At 35.7% G+C, this 21,169-nt stretch overlaps 2 protein-coding genes across 3 annotated transcripts; both read right to left on the bottom strand.

Annotated features, from left to right (window-relative positions):
• Nucleotides 1-4,726: 4,726 nt before the first annotated feature.
• On the bottom strand, nt 4,727-12,808 carry LOC131022572 (ubiquitin carboxyl-terminal hydrolase 8). Of its 2 annotated transcripts, none has more exons than XM_057952083.1 (13): nt 12,407-12,808; nt 11,596-11,829; nt 10,833-10,974; nt 10,190-10,249; nt 10,008-10,103; nt 9,103-9,423; nt 8,454-8,594; nt 8,175-8,345; nt 7,571-7,828; nt 7,313-7,455; nt 6,066-6,626; nt 5,326-5,599; nt 4,727-5,179 (listed from the first exon to the last, which is right to left on the bottom strand). In XM_057952083.1, the coding sequence occupies exons 1-13, from the start codon at nt 12,535-12,537 to the stop codon at nt 5,063-5,065; spliced, it is 2,649 nt and encodes an 882-aa protein (XP_057808066.1). In that variant the 5' UTR covers nt 12,538-12,808; the 3' UTR covers nt 4,727-5,062. The 2 variants fall into 2 exon arrangements, with proteins under 2 accessions (XP_057808066.1, XP_057808071.1); XM_057952088.1 differs by lacking the exon at nt 12,407-12,808 and adding an exon at nt 12,166-12,358.
• A 770-nt stretch (nt 12,809-13,578) lies between these two features.
• LOC131022562 (uncharacterized) lies at nt 13,579-17,329 on the bottom strand. Its single transcript, XM_057952074.1, has 3 exons — nt 16,824-17,329; nt 14,794-15,041; nt 13,579-14,113 (listed from the first exon to the last, which is right to left on the bottom strand). The coding sequence occupies exons 1-3, from the start codon at nt 17,053-17,055 to the stop codon at nt 13,775-13,777; spliced, it is 819 nt and encodes a 272-aa protein (XP_057808057.1). The 5' UTR covers nt 17,056-17,329; the 3' UTR covers nt 13,579-13,774.
• Between the last annotated feature and the right edge of the window lie 3,840 nt (nt 17,330-21,169).

Raw genomic sequence — 21,169 nt, 5'->3', positions numbered from 1 at the left:
TGGCATCACTTAGGTGTTCATAACTTTTGGGAAGTGCATTCAGCAGCAAAATCTCCTTATCCTCATCAGCTATCTGTGCATCAATGCTTTCATGATCGTTTATGGATTTGGTGAATTCTTCCTTCTGATCATCTATGCTCTTGTCTTCAGAGAACTTTTGAGAATAGTGTCGTTGCTTCAAGTACAATCTATTTGCAAGAGATTTAGTCATGTATAATGACTCTAATTTCAACCAAACTGCACCTGCTGTCTTTTCTCAACTTCGCGAAGAACTTTGTCTCCTAGGCACAAGATAATCATGTTATGTGCCCTTTGATCCATCTCTTCCTTGCTCATCTATGAAGCAGATCCACCTTCCTCCTTCTTTTGATCTCCGTTGAACTTATCCATCTCGATCTTGGATGGATTCATCTCCTTCCGATCAGACAATTCCTCGAATCTTTTAACAATAGATTGAGTGTTTTCTAAAGTTTAGATTCAACGCAGCTACAAGCGTTGATCGACGTGGGTTCGATTTCGACGGACGACGCCAATTGTTGATTTTGTGACAAAGAACAATCAAGAACAACACAAGTTTTACGTGGTTCAGCCACTAAGGACCTACTCCACGGAGGAAGACGACTGCTTACTTTATTCACAGTGATAAGAAGATTACTCGACGAGTTTCGAGCTCAATACACAGCCACACTTAGCTCTCAATACAAATCACTCAGCTACTCTTGTTTCTATTTTTATAATGTTCAGTAATATTTCACAGAGAAAGAAACTAACTCAATGAGGAAGATCTAAAATCTAAGTTTATATATCTAACACTACAAAAAAACAAATGATTACCGGCGGCGTTTGCCGTCGGTAATTTCGAGGTGGCCGTCGGAAAACTAACTACCGGTGGCATTATCGGCGGCGTTACGCCGCCGGTAAATTTCTCGTCGGTAACACAATTATCGGCGGCAAAACACACCGCCGGTAATTACCGGCGGCGGCACCGCCGTTATAATTCGTCGGTGAACGGCGGAGAACTGCCGGAGTATTACCGGCGGCGATTTTGCCTCCGGCAATCTTCACCGGAGGGCGGCGGTGTTTTCTGCCGGATACTGTGGCCGTTACCGGCGGCTATGCCGTCGGTAACCATTATCCAGCATAAAATTAAATCCAAATTATATTACTTTACAAAATACAGGCGGCTCGCCGTCGGTAATTACCGGGGGGAGTGTCGCCGCCGGTAAATTGGCCGGAAACTTCAAATAGGCGGGTCGCCTAGTGTGCCGCCGGTGTTTACCGGTGGGAGTGCCGCCGTCGGTAATTTTCGCAGGTATTTCAGCGTTTTTTTGTAGTGTAAGCTGCGGAGCATCTCCACCGTTCATGCAAGATGGAGGGCTGTTGATGAAGATGGCTGTTAGTTTGTTAAGATTTAACAAACTTACTAACTCCAGTCCTTGCATGCATACCCTCAACTCTCATGCATATTGCAGAATGGCCCCTATGCTTATATACAAACACAAACTACAATATAAATGTATTATAAATCGATCTTGCACTTGTTGTTGTAAATAATAGTTTTTGCATGTTGAATTCAAGGGTTTTATAATGCATATATGATATATACCCGATCAGACTTTGGGCTATAGAAAGTAACAAACTCGAAGTCACACCTATTTCAAATTTGAAAAAAAGTGTTTGTCGCGTAATTTTGTTGAAATTAATTTGTTTTTGTTTTTTTTTTTTTGAATTAAAATTAATTTGGTTTTACTCGAACCTTTTTTTTTTATGTTGAACTAAATCGATTAGGCAAAAAATTATTAACCTACCACGCCCAATCCAGGGTGATTCTATTCATAGCCCCATTTTATTCTTTAAAGTCCCTTATTAAATAATAATTAAAAATAATTAGAAATTTATAATTTACTTTATACTTTATAATTATCAAATTAAATTAAATTAATAATTTTATTTAAGTAAGTATGAATAATAAATACATATAACTCTCAATTGTAATTTGAGTATATTTATAGCCTCTTGTCATAATATGATAAAGAAATAAGTTTATGCAGATATAACCCTATAAAAAATTGTATAGCCCCCAACTCAAAATTCTAAAAACCACATAAAAAAATTACCGATTAATTATTCAGAGTTTCACTTATCATCTTTGATTGGTCTGTTATGAGCAAGTAGTAATCATAACAAGCAATAATCATAAATAAAATATACGAATTACAAACAAAAATTTGAACAGGTATGGAAATCTTCAAGCATCAAAATGTCTTTGAATAATTAATTAGACACTTCTATTTTCTCCGTGAATTAATCTTCATTGTCCACATATATACTTCACAATTCACTATCCAAACTCACACACAAACCCTAATCAACCACTCAATCCTCAATTTTCTAGGCTTAGGTGCGAAGTGCAGACACACACATCACTGCGTGTTTTTGTGTGCTTGATTTTTATGCTTTGCAATCTGTTAGATGCACTTCTCATTTGGATAAAACCGTTATCTGCATATCTTCAGAATTTGTGTAATTTGTATATTCGTTTCATGAGGATTAATGGAGTTTGATGTGTGAATGGATCAAAAATAGAAAAAAAGTCGATGAAGATGAGGCGTTGTCGAACTATCAGTGACAGATGGCTCTAAATATTTTCAGATTACAATTGACAGTTATATGTATTTTTTTTTTCACATTTACTTAAATAAAATTATTAGTTTATTACAAGTATAAGGTAAAATAATAAAATTTTAAGGGTAAATATCAATTTATATCCCAACGTATTATCGTTTTAACGAATATGTCACATCGTTCCGATAAGTTCAAAAAAATACCCAACGTATGAAAATTTTATCATTTTTGTCCTATAAAATTTTTCCGTCGAGACGGAACAGTAACATGGCTTTTATGGCACAAAAAATTAAAATAAAATAAAATTACTCATCCTTAAGTATAAGTCAAATGACTAATTACACATCATTTTCGGGTTAAATAGAAGAACAGAAACCCTCAAATTTTTCTCTCAACTAAAGCGCTTTTGCAAGAATCACTTGTCGATAGCCAACAACAATGAGAAAATGCCCTAGAATCAAGAAATCAAGAAACGCCCTTTTGAGTTCTTCCTACTTTTCTCTCTCAATGTATCAACAACAAAAGGAAACTGTTCGGAGCAATTGAAAGATGAAATTTTTTGAACTAATCTATTACCTTTGCTCAGAGAGTCAATAGAATTTTGAACTGATTATCAATGAACAAAGGCATTAGATTGATTCGCTACATCAACATCTACTGTCGAAATAAAGCTCTCGCTTGCTTCTCCGCTTAGAAGTCGTCAAATTGGGTGGTGTGGTGTTGCACTGAAATTTTCGAAGAGGTAATGGCAGAGAAGAGTGGAGAAATGGTGGAGTGGTGAACTTCAAATTTGGGGAAAATTTGAGGGTTTATGTTCTTCTATTCAGCCCGAAAATGATGTGTAATTTTTTTTTTGTTTTTTTTTTTAAATTCGTGCCATAAAAGCCATGTCATTGCTCCGTCTATCCACGTCACTGTTCTATCGACATAAATTTTTTATGGGACACAAATGATAAAATTTTCATACGTTGGGTACTTTTTTGCACTTATCGGAACGATGAGACATATTCGTTAAAACGCTAATACGTTGGGATATAAAGTGATATTTACCCAAATTTTAATTATTATAATTTATATTAGATAAGGGGCTAAAAAGAGTAAAATGGAAACTATCCCGCCACGGCAATATTGGTAACAAGAAATTAATACTAAGCGAGCCTTTCTTAAAGTAGTAACAGTTTAAATTACAAATCCAACCAGCATCAAACAATAATCGCATTGACAGTTCTAACATCACCTTGAATATTGGTTTTGACGACTTGGTTTAAAAATTATGCATAACTAAAAATAACTTTTTAATTAAAAAAGAAAAAAAAAACACTCCCTCCCTTTCACTCTATAGTCTTATTTTCTTTTTGGAATGTGTCACTAGAATAGTCTCATTCTTATTTTAGGAGTGGAGTTAAATGGCTAAAATAAAGTGAATCACACAACTTTTCTATTAAAAAGTAAGTTTCTTAATCTCCGCGTCGAAAAGAAACAAGACTATTAAGTTGGACGAAGGGAGTAATTTTTTTGAAAAACTTTATAATATCACCCTTGGAAGCCAATAGTCGAACTGACATAAATAACTAGTCTTGGATCAAGTCCATTTACAAATAATAAAATTTGATTTGATTGAATCGGATTGAGGAAATTCTTATAGTTGTAGGGGATTTGATTCTCATTTATGGGGAAAAATGGGGATCAAGTGTTTGTCCAACTAGGCCACCCTATTTCTTTCATTCAACATATTTTATTTTCTTTTGAAAACCCCACCCCACGTACTCGAGGAAATTCGAGGGATTGCAAATTAAATCCACAAACAAAAAGTGGTCCTCTCATAAACATAGCTAATTCAATAATTCAAAATAGTCATCACACGTGGTCCACCACAATTATGACTATTTCTACTAATGTTTCCTTTAAACTTGAAATCAAACTAGCAAGAAAACCACCCCTTGTTCAATTGTGTCACTGCTCTCTCTCTCTCTCTCTCTCTCTCTCACACACACACACACACACATGAACATGAACATGAACATGAACAATGCATAGAAATGAATGGAACCAGCCAGAGATAACCTGTGACAGCTAGTAGTAAGTCGAAAACCACCAAACATCAAACAATTTGATTAATATAATTCTCAAAATTGTACAGGTTACAATATTTTTTGTGTTTTTAGCTTTTCTATTGCCCTTCCACTACAAAAGGTTGTTTCGAACTAGTTATTACTCTTCATATGATATGAACCTCTCTCACCTCTCAGCTTATCACTATGTTATGATGATATCTTCTGTGATGTCATCATCCTATACTAAAGTCTAAAGGAATATCTCATTTTTTCCAAATCTTGAAAGACTGCCTACAACTATATGAATATTCGGGACAAAAGAATGGCACAACATCACAAATACAAGTTATCTGTTCGATAGTAACTTACAGTATTATCTTTGGTTAGGCGTCTTCGACTCTTCTATAAAACAAAACATAGGCTGCCGAAGTTTTGATCTTGTCCTCGCTGATCGGAGACACGTGGCTGTCGTCGAAGTCATACCACCGGTCACCACCTTGCTGCATCAGACAGAGAAATCAACTTCTATGGTGCACAAATTACATCAGAATACCAAAATGAAAAAATGAAAAAAAATCCAAAGTCATTAACAATTAGAACAAGTTGAACTTCCCCTCAAAAAAAAAAAAGAACAAGTTGAACTTACACGAACAAATGCTGTGTAGTGACCGCCTCCCATACTTCCATAATGGTTACTGATTGCATAAAGCATGTAACGGTTAGAAGATTGTCCGCCCTTCTGAGCAATGTAATCGCACAGGTCAAGATCATGAATGGGGAAATCAACAAAAGTCTCCAATTTGTTTTTGAGGAAACAGTTATATGAGAATCTTTTCAGGTGAATCACCAATATTTCTGGCAATCTCCAGAGATCTAATTTCTTCCCAGCTTGGCAATGCTTCTTGCAAACTGGACAATACCTAAAGTTGATGATAGCGAATTAGACAAATTATGTTTGGTAGAATTCCCAACTGAGAGCCGTCAACACCCATAAATGAATAAATAAGAAGAGAGACCGAAGAAATTCACAATCCGCTAAAGTTAACAAAATGCTCTCAATGTGGACAATTCACAACGATGCTTGTTTACCTTAAATGGGTTGAGAACAACTTATTGGGTAGTAAACTTGCATCAGAAATAGTAGTGTTCAGGTGTTTCTAGGAAAGAATTTATTGGTGTACATATAGATTTTACTTGCATTAACGGGCCACAATGATATCAACTGTTGTTTCACAATGTGTAAATAGTAAAGAAATTTAATGAGCTAAGGCACAATGTATATATGCTAAACACAATTTCCTCGTAGTTGAGATATAGACACAAGAATTACTAGTGAGCTAAGCAATGATATAGAAAGATTTGGGAACCAGGGACTAGCTTACTGACCACATATCATCTGGTCCCAGCGGCTCCTCCTTGAGGAATGCTTCGAGACATTTATACAGAGAGACCGACTCCTGTGGTCTTTTTGTGAAGAATGCAGATTTGGAAACCTCTGGTAGCAAGCTGAGAGGCTGTATGTTGTGTCGTATAACCATCTTCTGTGACCACGAAACCAGCACATACTGTATTTCAGGCACAGGTGTAGGTTTTACCAGCTCTTCCATTCCAATCTCGCAGCCCTTCTCTGTTACCTTTTCATTTGTTAGGTAAAACTGGAACTCTGTATCAGAATGTGCATTGGATTCTTCTATATCAGATTTTGTAGCTGTAGGGGATCCACTTAATCTTGCATAGCTGGCATTGTCCATTTCTGTGAGTGCTTCATTTGCACCCTTGTCCGAGCAATCGCCATTGTTGAGCGAGTCTTCTTCAGGTACCAAGAATGGAGCAAGTAACTTCGTGTAAACCTCACGAACCTCATATCCATTAGTAATGTTTTGCCGAACTATGAAAGGAACTCCAAACAACCTCGAATTGACTATTGATTTCCCATTAATCAATTTACTGTAAGAGAAATTTGATCAGAGAACTTGGGTCAAAATTTAACAATGCAATTGACTCATATGAATAGACGTAGGCGATTAACATAATAAAGCATACACATAACCACAAAGCAACAAGAGCTAGAAAATTCTAAGCATGACATTATGTAGCACCTTGCACTATGACATTACATCCATTGTTAGATCAAAGATTCATCTATATGTTGCCTTATTATTAGTGCATGACTTGCAGCAGCAGGGAAGTGTCCCCATAATTTAACAAATAAAATGTCCTTATGGCCTAAAAAACATGCAGCATTTTGGCGTCCTATTCACTCCAGTTCTTATAAACTACTAGAATGCACCAAGAATAGAAACTCTTAGAATCACAAAGTGCAGGTTTCAGCAGTTCCGTGTCTCAACCTCAACTAAGGTACGCATCATTTGAAGTTTTGTGATGGTAGGGAAGAAAGATACTGAGCAACTTTGTGTCAAAAAAGGTGTTATCCATTGATTATGAAATGGAGATGATGACAATTTGACTTACTATCAATCAATTTGACTTTTTCCTACTACCAATTACCTTCCACGTTTTCTTTGAAACATGCCAATAGTTGATACAACAATGTCCTCTATTTCTGTGTATCGTTATGAAAACATAACTCGAATATATCTAAAAGATTTTTTAAGTAGAGAAAGCAGACTTACTCTTCAGCCTGCTGATGCATAAAGACAAACAGAGGAGCTTCTGTATCTGGTAGCCTGTAGGCTACTAGTCGATCGTTGTCTCTAATCAAAGATAACGAACCATTTGGATCCTTTAGAAAATGTATAATGCGATTGTTGTATATCTGCACAAATTTATAGTCTTAGAGCAATAAAAATAAGTAATACAGCAAAACAGGAAAGATACAGAAAGCCAAGGGCTTGCAACATCGATCTATCAGTGTCATTGGCTGCAGTTACCTCAGCCACCAAAAGTGATTCATCAGCCCCAACAGAACATGCAGTCTTTAAAGCCTGAGTCAGATCTTCAAGCTTTCCATTCTTTGGTACAGTAACAGTAAATGCCAATGGCTTATCAGTCCCATCAGCTTTCGCAACAGTCAATGTCATTGTTCGCATAGAAGTCGATGGTAGAGGTAAAGATAGATACATAAATGGGTCAAAAGTAACGGACATTTTTCGACAAAGTGGGCATACTAATGTTGATCTGTATTGACCCTGCAGTGATAGCAATCATGTGTTACTATTGGGACGTGAGCTTAGGAAGTAGTCAAAAGATAGGAAATCTATTAGGGCACTCAAAAACCATTAAAATCCATAGAGCACTGTAATCACTGATATCAAAATACAAATACTTGCGAGGAATACAAAACTAACAAAATTAAACTGTTTTGAGTCAGATCCTCCTCCCAGTAATATACTAGGTTGACATGAGCAAACAAAAAAAAGAAAAATAAGATTTTCAGATGGAGGCCCGAGAAAAGAAAAACAAACTATTACCAGCTTGTCTAAAGTAGATGAATCTTAATAAAAAAAACAGATAAATGTATGAACAGATACTAACTTGGCAAACATCAACTATAATTGAATCATTACGAGCAAGATGATTCGTCCAATATTCATCAGCTACTTGTTCATCTGGTCTGCCATCAGAATCCTTAGCTTCGACATAAGGTTTGCACTTGACACGATTCAAATCTTCATGGAGTCCGTCCAAGAGAAATGCCAGGAGCTCCTATTGTAAGAAAATATAGTGAAAACATTAGTTTTGACACTGAGAATTAGGAGAAGAGATTACAAGGACTGAGAATTAGTTTTGAGTTTCACTTAAAATAGTACATACTTGAGAGTCGTGTTGATTGAAACCACTGAACTGGGGAGCAAAATGAGCGAGCTTCAATTTGAATGTTCTTGGTGCCAGTGGAGTTGCTCCAGGAGCCCATAATTTCTTCATCAGGTCTCCAAAAGAAGAAGCAATCTCACCCTACGAAAGCAAATTTTTTCATTCTTCAAAATTGAAGTCACATATATAATAGTTGCATCATTTCTAAGCCACGCGGGAGGCAGACTGAGCCTAGCACCAAGTGGGGTTAAGGCAGGTAAGACAAGGCGTGGCCACCTGGTGCTTAAGCAATGTCTTCAAGAAACACTTAATACATTATAAACATAAAACAGCAACAACTATAATAATGAGAATAATAATCCAATTTCACATACAATCCATAAGTTGGATGAAGTGTCTTTGTTAATCCTACAGTACCTCTCTCCAATATGGTTCTTTTCAAGGGCCCACACAATTAGTCATTATTAAAAGGTCTAAAAAATGTAGAAAATAGAACCTGACGTTTATTAATAACATATTGGGGCAACCTAATTGATTGAAAGGGCAACAATAATTCATGAATAGCAAAAGGGAAATCTATAACTGAAAATTAAAAGGTTTCATTACTCATAGAGCCTGGTTATTTTGAACTCCTAAAAAGAGAACATACCTTCATGCCCAATGGGTTGTCTGGGTTTATTTCTCTTTTATAATCTCCAAGAAAGTAGTCAACAAGCTTTGGTGTGTGGGCTAGACACTGAAGAGCACTGTTCATGAAGCAAGTATTCCCCAGGTTCTGTAATCCAGTTAAGCCTAATACACCAGCTTCAGCAGAACCTCCGAGAAGCTTAGAAGAAGTGCTGCGTGCAGAATTAGAGAAGTAGTTGGAACCACCATTCAGAGTCCCATTAGAACATTGGGCACTATCATCCTTTCTAGCTTTATTTCTAAAAGATTCTGATAATCCATAAACTTGTAACTCAAGGAGCAACTGCATAAATCCACAGAAGAAAATAATTTAATCTTTAAAAAAAGGTAGATAATTCATACAATGGATAACAAGAACAATGTCCGGATTCAGTTTAACATTGTTACATCATGAGTAGACCATTCTAGTTGATTTAGCCATGCAAGCCATGTCATTGAAAACATACAAAGAAAGAAAGAAAAGAGAAACAGGACATAGGACTTACGAATAATTAAATCAAATGGTGCAATTTACAATTAAGACTACAGAGCACATATTCATGTTTTGAAAAAGCGCAACTGAAGCAAGTTAACGCAAAATCCATCTATTGAGGTGCATCTTGAACTTTTACTTCAGCTTTTCTTCACCAAGTGAGGAATTACAGATGATCATGGCCTTGATTATGAAGCCAAATACAGCATATTTGCATAGCAGTAACAGATTTTGGTGATGAACTCTTCAGAAAACACAATCTCATGTTGCAGCCAGAGAAGGAGTTCATAAAATGCATTTTCTTAATTCAAGTGCAACAGTAATAAGTTGAAGATGCAAAACAATGGAGAAGTAAGTTATCACTTGATTCACAACAGACAAGATCTATTACTTACATCCTGATCAGTTTGCTTTTGAGACTCTTTTAAGATCTTATTTTTGTCATTCAATAGAAGCAGCATCGTCTGCCCTGATAAATCCCAAACGCGCAACTGCAGAGCATGTACAATGGAGTTGAACCCCAGTCTCCATGACAAAACATACGCTTATGTTTGTGAGAAATTTAAACTACACTCACAGGCTCAGATTCCATATTGAAAATCTTGCAGGCTCTTCTGAAGCACTCAACTGAATTGTCCTGAAAATTAAGGAAGAAACTTCAAGAGAAAATGAAAAATTGTGTTGAGATCCCTAAAACGGGCTATTAGAATTCCTGTCATTTGTTGTTATGTGAAGGTTGAAGCTTGGCTTGGCTATTTCTTTAGAATGTGAATGTGGATTATAGATCAAGCATGAAATGTCCAAAGATTGTATGGAAAAATTATGTAACTGTTCCAGGAGAAGATCATTGTTCCTTATACATAAATGAAGTACACCAAACAAACTGATTTGATTCTCAAAGCTAAGCCATAAACGATATTCCTTAAGATTCGCCATAATCAATGCATGATAACGTTATTAGTTCACAGAAAGGGCCATCAAGTCTTAATTGATTCAGTAATATACAGTGTTAAATGTTCATAATTATTTGAAATTGCTCCTCCCTAAAATATTACAATATCAACATAAAATTCATAAATGAGAGGATAACAATATTAAGAGAGGAAGAAAAGCAATGAAAAATCAACAGAAAATGTCCAATGCACATGGTGAGCTACTTTGTAAGATAATTGAAAATAGAAGCAAGCACATCATCTGGCATATGCTCAGAAATCACGAACCTTTTTGCTTATTTTTACAGACAGTACATTGGTTTCACATAGAACAGAAAGCCTAAGTTGCAAAGGGTAGACATCGGACATATCTTCTTCGACCACTGAGAACCCTTTTCTTTCCTTTGATGAACTCTTAGAATCACTGTGCCTGGACAGCAAAGAAGTAATATTTTTATTGGAGGGATATACACACGCACACAGATAAAAATATATATACACATTTGTATCTATCATAAATACTCCTGTAAACTAGACGTACATTGATAAATCCATTTACAATCATGAAAGAAAGAGAGAAAAAAAATATATCAAAAAACAGAAAGAAAACTCCAATTACATTTATTTGGGCTACAAAAAAGCCACTTAAGAATTTAGTAAAGAAAATTCACATAATTTTACAACTGATAGATACTCCAATTACTTTAGCTAAAAACTTCTATTAAGAATTGGATTATACTTCATTTCCTTTGATGGAAAATTGTTGCCATAGGTAACAAAAGGCCTATATATATGAATACACTATCTACGTTACACGTGTCACACAAATACATTGAATCAAATTTCCAAATCTACTTATGCCCTAGAAATTTACTTTCTTCGCCACCTTTTTTCATTATAATTTCACCAGATTCTAGTTCACGCTGTCAGCAGTGCATGGATGCATACGTTGCATTTCCCACGCGGTATAGTAAATTTGAAATCTACCAAAACACAATGTTTAAGAAATGTAAGTGACCTACAACTACTACAAATTCTGTAACATACTCACCATTTTAGTGTCTGAAGCCATATCTCTCCTGGCACCAAAGCATAGTCCTTACCATTCTCTCCATTCTCTCCATTGCAAGACAACTCATCCTCTTTCCTCAGACTAAATGCAATATCTGAGTTGAATATGTTGTTAAAAATTTTCATCGGACCCCCAGAAGGAGCAGGGGACGCCGCAAATGGGATCCCCCTCTTTACCTCGGACGATGAAGGGTCCTGAGCTTCCTTCCACCATCTACAGCACAACCAGCAAACATGAATTAAGCACTGGCAGCCAAGCAGTATAACAAACAGCATCAGAAAAAAAGGGCAGAGCAAGCACAGCTCCATTTCTTCCACACTTCCTCGCCCAATCTCCGCAGCCATAGAACTCTAACTAGCTCACAAATCCAACACCCTCTTCCCAAAAACAATTACAACAATCAAATTACTAAAAAGAGGAATAAAGCAAATCAGTATCCACAGTAAACAGCTCAACGCATCATATAATCAGTTTCAAATCCAATAAAAGCAGCTAAGAACAGCAGAACTAAACACAGACAAGTAAATCGATTCATTTCAAGTTGCTCACATCTGCCCCGATTTGGTCAATCAAACTAAAACCAAGTCCCGCTGACACAATTCCAATACGCGCAAAACTCCATCTCGAGTAAATTTCACAAATCAATTATTTTCTTCCTTTCCTCTTCCTTCAACTCAGATTTGTTCGCTACTTCACTATTTCACAGTAATTCCTCCAAGACTTCCCCACGGGGGAAAAAAAAGATCAGTTAAACCTCGATTGCGGGAACGGCATTCGACATTGTAATTACCTGAATGGAACTAAATAGAGGCTCTGATCTTCGTCAGAAGATACAGACTCTTCTTCTTTCTCTTGTTGCTGCCGCGGCTCCAAATGCAGAGAGCTGGAAGATATCTCGGATGCGGAATCATTGCTATCCATTGTTATTTTGTCGGAGCAAATGTATTTATAGAATGAGAAAGACACGGCCTCAGCAATGGGAGAGGAGATTTGCAGAGGCGCACATAATTTTAGAGAGAGAGAGAGAGATTGTCGGATTTGCAGAGAAACTATTACCTGCGAACACAAAAATCTTACTACTATATTCCTAAATCACAGCTTTATTTAATCAGTTTTTTTGTAATCTTTTTGCCCCTTTTCCTTGGTTTTGAACTTTTTTTTTTTTTTTCAATATTGATAGTACTACTATATCAGCGCATCAAAATATATTGATAATAAGATTTTTTAATAGTTATGTAATTTGTGTTTCCTGGGGTGGAATATGCGAAGAAAGGTGCCTTGCTGGTGCTGCTCTGTCTAAATATTAACGTCTAATCCGATCCGACTATATTATAATATTATTAATTATAAAGTAACTAAATATTTACTACTATTAGCTTTTAGTCCTAAAATAAATTGTGAAAAGATGATTACCTCTCTTTTTCCTTTTTCTCAATGTTGATACAACTAGAAAGGTGGCCATGATTCAAGCGTGATCAACTTATACAAAATTTGAAATTTAAATCCTACTACAATCTCGGATTCCAATCTCAGGAATTAGGACTTGTAAGAAAAGATGAACGATATAGTAATATTATCTAGAAAAAATCAGTGACAAAAATGATGTCTTTTTTATATTTCAAGTTCCAGATATTAAATACCGACTAGACACTATATGTATGGTATGTGCAAGACGCAAGAATTAATATGCAAGTGATAGAGTTATTGCATTCGGATAACATTTACAACATGCGAAAATTGGACAAGATACATTAGAATTGAAAATGAGCCAAAACACTGTGAAGCTAACATTTTCTTTTTTTTGAAAATATTATGTTTCAAATCATGGCCCTATTTTAAACTTGCATGAGACCGTGGAATAAGTTAAAATACATTAAATTCAGATTGAAAAGCCCATATCCGAATATAGGTATTTGCATTCTCAAAAAAAATAAAAAAATACAGGTATTTGTAGGCGTGAGCTCGCGTGAATTCCTACTACTTGGATTGATGTATTCTGGTGTAAAAATAAATGACGATACAAACACAAAAGTCTCTCAGCACAGAGCCACATAATGTAAAACGATGAGTTCCTCAACGACATGAAGATGGCAAGTTAACGAGATTTCAGTAGCTCATCCTAGAAATACAAAGCTATGCCGGTCCTAGAAAACACTAATCAGTAATAACGGGAGGCCGATTCGTAGGCGCGGCCCCTCGGATACGGAGCTTTAGGCTCGTATCCATGATCCCTAGGGTATCGGCCCCGTTCTCTGTACGAGTCATACGAGTCTGAGTTGTAGGAGCGGTGTGGTTCGCCACCCGATCCTGCATTCACACTCCGAGGGTCACTGCTAGGGCCGGCTCCGCTGGTGGGATACTGCTCCATAAAAATCTGCTGGTATTGCTGATGCCTTGCTTGAGATTCTCTCCGGAGGAACTCGTCTCTCCGGCTGACGTGCTTGGCTCGGAGGGCGAATAACTGCTCTTCGTATTTGGCGTTGATTGCAATTATTCTCTGCAGCAGAAAAGGAATACGATTAGGCTAATGTCTTTATTTGAAACATAACAGCAAATCAGTAACGTCTCTGTTTTCTTCTGTAAATGTACATTGAAATTGCATGACTACAGCAGCATACTTTCCATGTTTCTCTGTGCCAAAAAGAAGCATACAAAATGAATAGCATCACTATTTTTTGTGGTAACTTAACAATGAAATGAATTGCATCACTAATTTATGTCCAAGTGAGATCATAGCTGTTTTCTTTCTTCTATTGTGAAATGACACAACACACCACTACTTTCAAGTGAAACTTTCCGACCATTTAATTGAAAAGCTTAGGAGACCATTATATTGTGTAATGAAGGAATCCCTGTTAGGCAGGAAAATCATGTTTCTACTACTGAGGATATATAGCCAACAAAATTAGATAGTTCGGTTTAGAGAAAGAATAAGCTATCCCGCCAAAAATATTGATTGTAACAATCAACAAACATACTTTGTTGAAGTTGTTAACAGTCACATTATGCACAAGTTCTCTTTTAATCTTAAAGTTGCCTGCTATTCCCAGTGCCTCACAATTACTCGTAAAACTTCTATATTTCAATTTTTCCAATACAGCAAGAGAAAGATGATTTTTTTAAGGGAGAAAATGTCAAAAGTATACTCTATAGATTCAAAACAGAGCCAGAACATACCTCCCTATGCCTAGCATTTTCAGCATCCTCTGCATCTGTTTGTTCTTTGCTCAGTTTCATGATGTCATCCACAAATCTCTGTTCAAGACCTTCCAATGTCGGCGTCACACGAGTATCTTCATAGCCTATATCCATATCCTCTTCATGGGACTGAGATCTAGGATCTCCTCCACCCTGTCTCTCCGTTGGCATCCGGGGGTCCATCCTCTGGTTCTGGTAATAGGATCTGGGTGCATCACGCCCTTGGCCTATAACAACAAACAGTACAATTTTAGAAGAGACCTTTTAAATCATTTCCGAAAGTGCTCTGAAGATAATACTTAATACTCCCTCCATCCCACTAAACATGGCTCACTTCTTTTCGGTACGGAGATTAAGGAGAATGTGTAAATTGGATAAAAGTGGTAGGGCCACAACATTTCAAGAGTTAAATATTGCCTTTTATGGAAATGAGACATCTTTAGTGGGACAACCCAAAATGAAAAGTGAGCCATGTTTAGTAGGACGGAGGGAGTAGAAAAGAAAACATCTGTTTCAGGAGGCAAAGATTTTACTAGAGCCTGCACTAGACGATGACATACCTGGTTCTGAGTGTTATGGGAGAAGCTAAAATATTTTACCAATTTCTTTAAATAACTTGACCATAGTAGTTACTTTGGGAAATTGCAAATCAAGCAGAACCCAAATTTTTTTGAATTAACCCAGTCAGTTCTCCAATTACAGCTAAGTAACAAACCTCTCTACAAGCAAATGAAGCAATATCCTAAATATTAAAAGCAAACAACAATAATATAATCTTTAGCAAATTACAAGAACACCAAAGAAAAGCAAATCCATGCATCGAGTTATATTATTAATTGACAATACAACAATTTTACTTCTTAGTTAAGGTGGGATCACAGGGAACTTGCCAATTGTTTATTATCCAAATACAAATTGTAAAATTCCTCAACAACCTTAATGCCAGTCAAACATGAAAGATGTAATGAACCAAGTTGACACGCTTCACTAAATTTGGACGACTCTTGCATTTACTCATTCAACATAGTATTGCACCATCCGGTATACTCAAGTTTCACCAATAGTTGAAGAACATGCCATGCCCAACCTGACTATAATATCAATTAGCTCTCTTCATTGCTAGCCATATATCATTTTTTCTCCCCAGATTATTCAACTCCACAAATTTTCGCAGTTCAGGTCTTGCCACATATCTTGTTCAGACCTTAGAAATCTAGCTATGTTCTATGCAACACCAAGAGATAATCGAAAGGGAAGTTCACAACCTTATGAATGAGCTTAAGCTAGTTCCAAGCTTCTAGTATTTTAAGCAGGCTGGCTAACACACCGGTATTAAACTCACTCTGCCAGGCTTGTTAGATTTTGGCAAGCTCATACAGACCTTCTCCTCGTCCATGGTTGGTATTAGCAAAACACAAGTTTCACCGATAGTCGAAAACATGCCAAGCCCTAACTGATCTACTTCCACTTAGCTCTCTTCATTGCCAGCCATTTATCATATTTTTCCCTAGATTATCCAACTCCACAAATCTTCACATTTCAGGTCCTCTCATATATCTTGTTCAGGCCTCAAACATCTTGCTACGTTCATAAAGCATGTGAATGAGCTTAAGCTAGCTCCTAGATTCTAGTATTTAAGCAGGCTGGCTTGCAAACTGACTTTAAACTCGCTAGGCTGTGCTTGTTCAATCTTGGCAAGCTCATGCAAAACTTCTTCTCTTCCACAGATAATCGATGAAAACTAGAATGCCCAACAAGAAAAAAGATGCAAAATAGCATGCACGCATTTAAACTGTCAATGCACCAGCTAGCACATTAATTAAAGACATTATCCAACCAATTCACACAATCGAAACATTTTGCACGGTGTTAAGGGTAAAAAAATTGTGGAATAGCAGCATTCACACTAACAGAATACACACACCCGACGAGACTAGCACAATCGCTTCAAAAAAGACTAAAAATCTCAAACAAACCTTGAATCAAAATTTAAAGAAAAAGGAACTTGCCTTCGGAGAAAGGCGCAGTGGGAGACATAGCAGTTTGCGGCAATTTAGCTTCGGGGCCGCCGTCTCTTTCCCACCGCCATTGATTGCTATGCTGAGCTCCATCCTTGTCTCCGGGCTGCTGATGCTGCTCCTGGTGGCGCCCCTGGTAATACCCAGACTTGCTGTTCTGATTCGATTGAGCCCCGCCACCGCCGCCGGAATCGCCGCCGTAGTGCCCGCCCTGCCGTCGCATCTTCTCCGTCGGTTATAATTTGAGTAATTATACCCTAATTATTACAAATATTGTCTAATTCGAGCTCGATTCGCAGCCTTTTTCTTTAATCAGTCTTAATTTGGGGCTTTCCCTTGTATAGCATGGAAGCAATTTGCTTCAGACGTTTGAAACCGAGATATTGATTTGGCAAGGGAAAAATATAAAATTGATAAATTTGATTTTATTTATAGAAAAAAAAATGTTGGCCGATTCGGCTCGAGTGTTATGGACTGCACTATTTATGAGCCCAATTGCTGCAAATGAAAAAAGGATTTTATAGATGTCATTTAAAGTAATATCATATTTTTATTTTACAAAATTTGTTTGATTTATTCTATTTTATTAATTAATGTCATAGGTATGTGGTACGAGTAATTTGGATTATGTTTGTGTTATGGCCTTTAGATAGAACCAACCAATTTTTCAGTAATTACAATTATTTGCTGGGTAATTCTATTCATACTCTCCATTTTACTCTTTATAACTTCTTAGATAAAATAATAATTAAAAAATTATTACTTTACCCTCTATTTTATAATCCTTGTAATTAAATTTAAATAAATTTGTAATAAATTAAATGATGTGATGTTGTCGCCAATAATAATTGTTCTACACCGTGTTCTGATTTGCATCTGCTTATAAAAATCGAACAATTTTTTTTTATTGAAAATCGACGCTCACACATTGTTGCTTACTGCTATATATGGCTTCTACTGTACTTGCTATCAGATTAGGATAGTGATTCAAGTGTGTCATGTGTGATTTATAGGATTTGAAAGGAGACCAGATTCTTTTGAGAAATCCATTTATTCGGCCAATACCAGTGCCGCCGCTCCATCAAATCATCGTCGCGGAGACCCTGTTGCGTTTCCTCTCCGGCAATCACCGATACGAGATTCCGATTCAGCAACTCCACCTCGGCACCAGTCCCCATCCCGTGACACTATCGCAACGGCGGCGTCACCTCGTCGATCTCCGATCCAACATGGATTACTTGGGGAAACTGTCTCCTACTCTTGGAGAATCATTTAAGCCATATCTATCTCGCAAGTGGGGGAAACACTCGCCTACCAGCGACAATCCGGCGTGGCATTTGTTGAGGCATGAATCACCTCCACAATATGAAGCTCTCGGCAAGGAAACGATGGCTTTGTTGAGCATTGAAGACTGATATCACTCAACAAATTTAATTATTTTGGGGGCTATGAAGTAGAGGATAAAATAGTAATATTTCTAATTATTTTTAATTAGTACTCCCTCCGTCCACCAAAAATATGCCTCAATTTCCTTTTTCATCCATCCACAAAAAATATGCCACATCCATTTTTAGTAATAGGGTCCACATCATTCCACTCACATTTAAAGTGGGACCTTACTCCACTACCAACTTCACTCACATTTTATTAAAACCCGTGTCGAATGTAAAGTGGCATGTTTTTGGTGGACGGAGGGAGTATTTTATATAGAGGACTATAAAGAGTAAAATGGGTCTAAGAATAGAATCCCCCTTATTTGCTCTTGGTTAATCATCGAAAATAGCCTAATATTTACTCAAATTTGTAATTTTCACATTACAAGTTTTGTGATGTCCGAAATCTATTTCGGCCCAACCCAAGTTCTCTGGGCTTAAAATTTTGATTATCATGTTTTAACGCTATTGGACTGGACCAAATAATAAGTGCTGAAGCACATTGATTTTAAATTTTTTATGTAGCACTAGCATAACAATTGACAACTTTAGTTTCTTTTTTTATTTTTATTTTTTAAAAAAATCTTCCTTTTCAGATTAAATTTGAAATTATATGTGATGGTAATTTTTTAACATATTTTAAGAATTAATTAAGTCAGATATAAGCTTTAAAAAAATGAATACAATTTTTTTTTTCTTCAAAATATAAACTTTAAGAGTAGCATTTCAATAAAAGTATTGTCATGATATATACTCTTATAAATTTTTTGAACTATAACAGAAAAGAAAATGGAAAATGGGTAGCCACAAAAAATCAATTCAGCTACAAATTTCATCCACAAACCCGACAACTAAATCTACAAGTGGTGTCTCATCCCACGTGGACAAATATATAAACCTATCAACTAAATCAAATCCCAATTCTTGGCAAAATTTTGAACTACATTATTTGATGCCAGCTCCCACATCTGAGCCTTGTCTCTTGGCACACTGTCTCCTAAAACAAAAGAAGAAACAATAAAAAGAAAAATAAGAAGATTTCTTCCTCGAGTTTCCAATTAAAATTAAATCCATAAATTATGTTTAAATTAGAGTTGATATGATATTCCACGTTAGAGCCGGCATTGCCAAAATGTGATTGGCTCGATATTTTTTATTTGATTAATATTATGCTCGATGTTAAATATTTGGTGATCGAGAACATAAAAGGTGTTATAATTCGTAACAAAATGAAAAGCTGTGACAAATTTCAAGTATTTTAAAAATTCTGTTGAAATTGCTAAACACATGAAAGTCCGTGCGTTAATCTGCAATAACCCATATTTTATTAATTACTAAGTGAGTACTTTGTTGTAATCAAACCAAGATAATTAAGCTTGGGACTTGAGATTTGGGATTCTTCTCCTATAAAGAAAAATACGAACCAATAGATTTTTGAGTTAATTGTTATAAATAACACTACTTTCATCTGAATTAATAATTTTTACACGATTTTTAAAATGTTGAAACTAAATAAACCTCATCACATTTGAATTTTTTATTTCGAATTACAAAATTTTAAGTTTTTTGCATCAAAGTTTGTTCAATGTATGCCGCTAAAATAAGGTGATTTCACATCATAAAACAAAAGTAGTCGGTTGCAATCGGAATAAAATAGTAGGGGGAGAACAAAATCTCGTAGGGCAACAAATAATCTTGTCTTCCTATATTGGGCAATGATGGCCATTTTGAAGAGATGATGATTTGCTACGCAAATTAGGGTAAGTGGAAAGCCTTGTGTACCCATGATTTCAATTTTAGGGGTGTTCATAGCCAGACAATTTTCTGTTAAATGCACACAAAAAAAATATCACTCGACATATAGTATCATATATATGTATGCAGCATCTCATGTTCTTGCTTGTACGAACATACATTGAAACTAATTGAAGAAACAATAGTTTAAGCTATACTATATGACTATATGTATTGAAATAAATTACAGTACCTGTGTTTAACGGGGCCCTAAACAAAAATTTAAAAATAGGCCCTTATAATTTAACTTTTTTCTCTTTTGAGCATAGACATATACTCTTTCCGTTTCATAAGAGTGTGCACTCGTTTTTATTTTGGGACGTCCCACAAAAGTGTGCATTTTTCTTTTTCGGACTATTTTTTCACTAATAAAAGCGGGCTCCTTCTTCCACTAACAACACACTCACCTAATATTTATTAAAATCCATGCCACCAACAATCATGCACATTCTTATGGAATTAAGAGAGTATATATTTAGGAGGCATCTTGTATTAAATAGTACTCATACAATAACAAATCAAAATAATTAAATAAATAAATAAACAAATAAGATTGAATAGATATTCACATATTAGAATTTTAATCAATCATCAAAATAATTAATATAGCAAAAAAATATAACTACACACAAAAAAACTACAATATTCTAGATGTTAAATTGTGAAAGAAAAAAAAAACAGACATAAACATAAATGAAAAACAAATATAATCAAAATTAACTAAGATATTATTTTATTAAAGAAATTAAAAGAAAAAAATTGAGAAAAACTCACCTTGAATTATGACTTGACTTTATCGCCACCTATTGCTTTTTGCTATTTGTTTAACTTGTTTTAGTAAAATTAGGGAAAAGTTAAATACATAAATATATATATATATATATATATATATATATATATATATATATATATATATATATATAGGAAGAGGTTCTAATAAAAACCTCTGTTAAAATGAGAACTAGGAACCTAATCTTGACCTTTTAAATATTAGATCTAATGATTATGATTTAGTCAACAAAAGAAACTGTGCATCTATTATATTTTACTGTGTATACATGGATGGTGGGCCAAAAAGCGGGCCCCCTGAAATTGGGGGCCCTAAGCAAG

Source organism: Salvia miltiorrhiza, chromosome 1 (genome assembly GCF_028751815.1).
Source record: "Salvia miltiorrhiza cultivar Shanhuang (shh) chromosome 1, IMPLAD_Smil_shh, whole genome shotgun sequence".
In the NCBI taxonomy this organism is placed as follows: domain Eukaryota; kingdom Viridiplantae; phylum Streptophyta; class Magnoliopsida; order Lamiales; family Lamiaceae; genus Salvia; species Salvia miltiorrhiza.
This window is presented reverse-complemented; position numbering and strand designations above follow the sequence as displayed.